General features: G+C 44.4%; 1 protein-coding gene across 1 annotated transcript in view; it reads left to right on the forward strand.

Moving 5' to 3' along the window:
* The window catches only part of LOC106572008 (anoctamin-7), a 41,633-nt gene extending 36,422 nt beyond the window's left edge, over positions 1-5,211 (forward strand). The window contains exons 21-22 of the mRNA XM_014145700.2: positions 3,998-4,088; positions 4,533-5,211. Coding sequence (XP_014001175.2) covers positions 3,998-4,088; positions 4,533-4,700 — 259 coding nt within the window. The 3' untranslated portion in view covers positions 4,701-5,211. The remainder of the gene's footprint in view (positions 1-3,997; positions 4,089-4,532) is intronic.
* Positions 5,212-5,963: the final 752 nt, after the last annotated feature.

The raw sequence follows: 5,963 nt of genomic DNA on the forward strand, positions 1-5,963 counted from the left end.
CTCAAGGCTTAAAAATCCTTCTTTAACCTGTCTTCTCCTCTTCATCTACACTGATTGAAGTGTATTTAACAAGTACATCAAAAGCTTTCACCTGGATTCACCTGGTCAGTCTGTGTCAGGTGTTCTTCGTGTTTTGTATACTCATTGTATATAAAATATACACTGCTCAAAAAAATAAAGGGAACACTAAAATAACACATCCTAGATCTGAATGAATGAAATAATCTTATTAAATACTTTTTTCTTTACATAGTTGAATGTGCTGACAACAAAATCACACAAAAATAATCAATGGAAATCCAATTATCAACCCATGGAGGTCTGGATTTGGAGTCACACTCAAAATTAAAGTGGAAAACCACACTACAGGCTGATCCAACTTTGATGTAATGTCCTTAAAACAAGTCAAAATGAGGCTCAGTAGTGTGTGTGGCCTCCACGTGCCTGTATGACCTCCCTACAACGCCTGGGCATGCTCCTGATGAGGTGGCGGATGGTCTCCTGAGGGATCTCCTCCCAGACCTGGACTAAAGCATCCGCCAACTCCTGGACAGTCTGTGGTGCAATGTGGCGTTGGTGGATGGAGCGAGACATGATGTCCCAGATGTGCTCAATTGGATTCAGGTCTGGGGAATGGGCGGGCCAGTCCATAACATCAATGCCTTCCTCTTGCAGGAACTGCTGACACACTCCAGCCACATGAGGTCTAGCATTGTCTTGCATTAGGAGGAACCCAGGGCCAACCGCACCAGCATATGGTCTCACAAGGGGTCTGAGGATCTCATCTCGGTACCTAATGGCAGTCAGGCTACCTCTGGCGAGCACATGGAGGGCTGTGCGGCCCCCCAAAGAAATGCCACCCCACACCATGACTGACCCACCGCCAAACCGGTCATGCTGGAGGATGTTGCAGACAGCAGAACGTTCTCCACGGCGTCTCCAGACTCTGTCACGTCTGTCACATGTGCTCAGTGTGAACCTGCTTTCATCTGTGAAGAGCACAGGGCGCCAGTGGCGAATTTGCCAATCTTGGTGTTCTCTGGCAAATGCCAAACGTCCTGCACGGTGTTGGGCTGTAAGCACAACCCCCACCTGTGGACGTCGGGCCCTCATACCACCCTCATGGAGTCTGTTTCTGACCGTTTGAGCAGACACATGCACATTTGTGGCCTGCTGGAGGTCATTTTGCAGGGCTCTGGCAGTGCTCCTCCTGCTCCTCCTTGCACAAAGGCGGAGGTAGCGGTCCTGCTGCTGGGTTGTTGCTCTCCTACGGCCTCCTCCACGTCTCCTGATGTACTGGCCTGTCTCCTGGTAGCGCCTCCATGCTCTGGACACTACGCTGACAGACACAGCAAACCTTCTTGCCACAGCTCGCATTGATGTGCCATCCTGGATGAGCTGCACTACCTGAGCCACTTGTGTGGGTTGTAGACTCCGTCTCATGCTACCACTAGAGTGAAAGCACCGCCAGCATTCAAAAGTGACCAAAACATCAGCCAGGAAGCATAGGAACTGAGAAGTGGTCTGTGGTTACCACCTGCAGAACCACTCCTTTATTGGGGGTGTCTTGCTAATTGCCTATAATTTCCACCTGTTGTCTATTCCATTTGCACAACAGCATGTGAAATGTATTGTCAATCAGTGTTGCTTCCTAAGTGGACAGTTTGATTTCACAGAAGTGTGATTGACTTGGAGTTACATTGTGTTGTTTAAGTGTTCCCTTTATTTTTTTGAGCAGTATATTACTTTATTTGTAAAATTGATCTGCAGGCCTACAACAATGGTGTCCCTCGGGGCCTCCAGTTGCCCATCCCTGATCTTTGTCTTAATTGCCAAAATCTTGCTGTATCCCTTTGCCGTGTCTTTGCTATGCCGGATTAAGTGATATGACATGCTACTCTATAAAATCATTTATCTGTAATTAATATTACCTGATTGAACTAATCATGTAATTAACTAGAAAGTCGGGGCACCACGAAATAATGTTTATAGAGATGTTATCTTCCGAATAAACTCTTAAAGACCTAGTAATCTTTTACATCAGTAGCAGTCAATTATTAATCGTCACCTTATTCAGTCTCATCTGAACTTCGTAGAATTCTTGGTTATCTTCACGAACCCTGGCTAACAAGTTGAATCAGCAATACAAAATTTGTTTTAATTATTTATTTACTAAATACCTAAAAAGTCACACAGAATTACATAAACACAGGATGGATCATACATTGATTACTAATTATGTCATACATGAAAAATGTCCCTGGTGGACGGAGCCAACATCACGGCTGGTTACACAAAGGAAAGGGGGTTGGGTTTAAATGAAAGCGCGGGGAGACTGAGGAACAAAAGGTTCTGTGTCTCTATCGGACCTTAGGAAGCTATGCTATCGTAAATACAGAATCTTATGCATTCTAAATAACCGCCCATTTGGAAAAGGAAAATGCAATAAATATTTACTCTGAGCTGCGCTTCGATCAGTTGGTCATAGATGGAAGGCCGGGTTGTCCTTTGAAGAATGTCTGGTGGTAGAATGGATACTTGGTAGTACCGTCGTCGTGTGGTAGAACGGCTACTTTGTCCGTCCTTTCCTAGCCCATGTTTACAGCTGCTGTTGCTAATGCAACGGCTAGGAGGTATCACTTCTTTAGTGAATAAGAGTTCAAAGTTCATACCAAGTTGCCATGCTATATGCTCATGCTATATTCTGGCTGGTATAGTCGAAATTCATCCTTCCGGCGTGTAGATCGTCACCTTCACATTGAGATTCGATGCTAATTTCGTTAGGTTCTTGTCGTTCAACCAGAGCTCACGCTGAGGTTGGCTTAGTTCTGTAGGTGATCTCGTTCTTTTAACGAAGGGACCGCAAGTCCTCACGTCCTTTGAACAGAAAGTTGGATTTTCGTCAACGGGCTTATATCGTGGTGAAGAGAAGGGTGTTTCATAGTTTACAACCAATGTCTGTTCACTTGGGTGGGGCCTCTGTGTGAGCAGAGTTTACTCTATGACAAACCGTTCTCTCATTAAGAAGCTAAAATTACATTTAATCTTTTCACAAATAGTTTCATATTTAAACCTTTAAATTGCACAACAATTCCATGTGAATCTGATAACTAGAATGTGTAGACTTTCCAAGATACAGTTTATGCCATACTATCATTAGTAGTAATGTCTCAGACAACAACTGATCTGACATCATATTCATTAAGTACCAACGGTAATTTTCAACTGGTTGGATTACCGCAATATGGTTCCGTTTCCCACCTTTTGATGTTACCAGACTCTGTATGTTAACAAAGGCTTTCCAAGAGTCAACTCTATAAAGTAGAGAGAGACAAAAGGGGAAAGGTATTTATGGGGGTCCTTAACCTCCCCCAACAGGGCAATGTCATGACACCTTTAAACTAGCCAACTGCCAACAAATGCTATTAGCATTTTTATGCCAAAACTCCATGAAAGTCGAACTCTCCTGTTTTAGCATGTTTTAAATGTCATGCCCAAGTCTGTCCAGTAGAGGGCACAATTTATGTTTTATTTATTTTTTTATTTTTTATTTCACCTTTATTTAACCAGGTAGGCAAGTTGAGAACAAGTTCTCATTTACAATTGCGACCTGGCCAAGATAAAGCAAAGCAGTTCGACACATACAACAACACAGAGTTACACATGGAGTAAAACAAATATACAGTCAATAATACAGTAGAAAGATAAGTCTATATACAATGTGAGCAAATGAGGTGAGATAAGGGAGGTAAAGGCAAAAAAGGCCATGGTGGCAAAGTAAATACAATATAGCAAGTAAAACACTGGAATGGTAGATTTGTAGTGGAAGAAAGTGCAAAGTAAAAATAGAAATAATGGGGTGCAAAGGAGCAAAATAAATAAATGAATACAGTAGGGTAAGGGGTAGTTGTTTGGGCTAAATTATAGATGCGCTATGTACATGTTGACAACCCTGATCTGTTGTTCTTACCCTGACTGTGTGCTCTGTTGTCTGTAGATATAAAGCCTTTAGGGACAACAATGGAAATTACACTCTGATTTACTGGGAACTCCTGGCTGTGAGGTTAGGCTTCATCATCGCTTTTGAGGTACGCAAGGATCTGTCTGTCTGTCTCTCTCTCTCTCTCTCTCTCTCTCTCTCTCTCTCTCTGTGCCTTTTGTATTCTTTCTCTTATACTGTGCCATGTCCACCTTTCTATTCATTACTTGTCTTGTCCTGTTCTTACCCCCTTATCTACTACCTGTGTATGTTATTGTGTACCTTTGATAATTTGAAGCTTGCTTGCTCCCTACTAATCTTTGCCTCTCAATCCTCACATGGTATTTTACTCTTTAATATTTTATCACCTTAATTCTGTTGATACTGCTCTTCTCAGAATCCCGCTACTTCCACTGAGGTTTCTCTGTAATTTCACCCTCGGTCCTCTTTTCCATCTCTGTCTCTCTCTGTCTCTCTCTCTATTCTCTACCTTCCTGTCACCCCTACTGTGTGCTATTTTTCCTTCCCTCCATCCCTCCCGCCCTCTCTTCAGCATGTGGTGTTCTTTGTCCTGCGAGCGATAGACTGGATGGTGCCGGACGTCCCTGAGTCTCTGGGGCTGAAGGTGAAGAGGGAGCGCTACCTGGCCAAGCAGGCCCTGGCAGACAACCAGGAGGCCCTGTTGGTGAGTCATCGAGGTTCGGCCTCCAGCCAAGGTTAGTGGAACACAGCGATGCTCACACACCCTCACCACACACACACTGCTTTGCTGCACGGAATCATTGTGCTGGTCAGGTTGTTATTGCAAAAGAGAATGTGTTGTAATTTGTCATTACTTACCTGGGTAAATAAATGCACAAAACACAGACAGACACAGACAGGCACACTCATACAGGCAGACACAGACAGGCACACTCACACACACCCACTGCAAGCTACCATCGGCCCCACCTCCTCCACTTTCATGCTGTATTATCGACCTACCAAAGAAGCAATGCAAAGTCATCTGCTTGTGATGACTCTTTGATATGTCCTGGATACCTTAAAAGGCTTCCTTGGCTTGTCTCCTTTCCATCATGACTGGTGGTAAATGTACACTTAATGGGTTTCCACCACCTTGCCATTTTAACCTGTCCAAGGCCTTTCAAATCAATGGTCATCAGGAGAGCTGATCGTGGACTACAGGAAAAGGCGGGCCGAACAGGCCCCCATTAACATCGACGGGGTTGTAGTGGAGCGGGTCGAGAGTTTCAAGTTCCTTGGTGTCCATATCACCAACGAGCTATCATGGTCCAAACACACCAAGTCAGTCGTGAAGAGGGCACGACAACACCTTTTCCCCCTCAGGAGACTTGAAGAGATTTGGCATGGGTCCCAAGATCCTCAAAAAGCTCTACAGCTGCACCATCGAGAGCATCCTGACCGGTTGCATCACCGCCTGGTATGGCAACTGCTCGGCATCTGACCGTAAGGCGCTACAGAGGGTAGTGCGTATGGCCCAGTACTTCACTGGGGCCAAGCTTCCTGCCATCCAGGACCGGATATACTGTCAGAGGAAAGGCCCAAAAAATTGTAAAAGACCCCAGTCACCCAAGTCAAGCAGTACCGGAGCGCCAAGTCTAGGACCAAAAGGCTCCTTAACCGCTTCTGCCCCCAAGCCATAAGACTGCTGAACAATTAATGAAATGGTCACTGGACACGCCCCACACACTGTTTACAATCTATGCAGAGTCACTTCACCTCTACCTACATGTACAAATTACCTCGACTAACCTGTACCCCCTCACATTGACTCGGTACCGGTACCCCCTGTATATAGCCTCATTATTGTTTAAAAAAAATGTAAATTACTTCTTATTATTGTTTACTTCAGTTTATTTTGTAAATATTTTCTTAACTCTTTCTTGAACTGCACTGGCATGTGACAAATAAAGTTTGATTTGAGAGAAAGCCTCTTGAAGGGAAGGAGACAAGGAGAGAAAGC

The sequence above is a fragment of the Salmo salar genome, chromosome ssa15, assembly GCF_905237065.1.
Source record: "Salmo salar chromosome ssa15, Ssal_v3.1, whole genome shotgun sequence".
Classification (NCBI taxonomy): domain Eukaryota; kingdom Metazoa; phylum Chordata; class Actinopteri; order Salmoniformes; family Salmonidae; genus Salmo; species Salmo salar.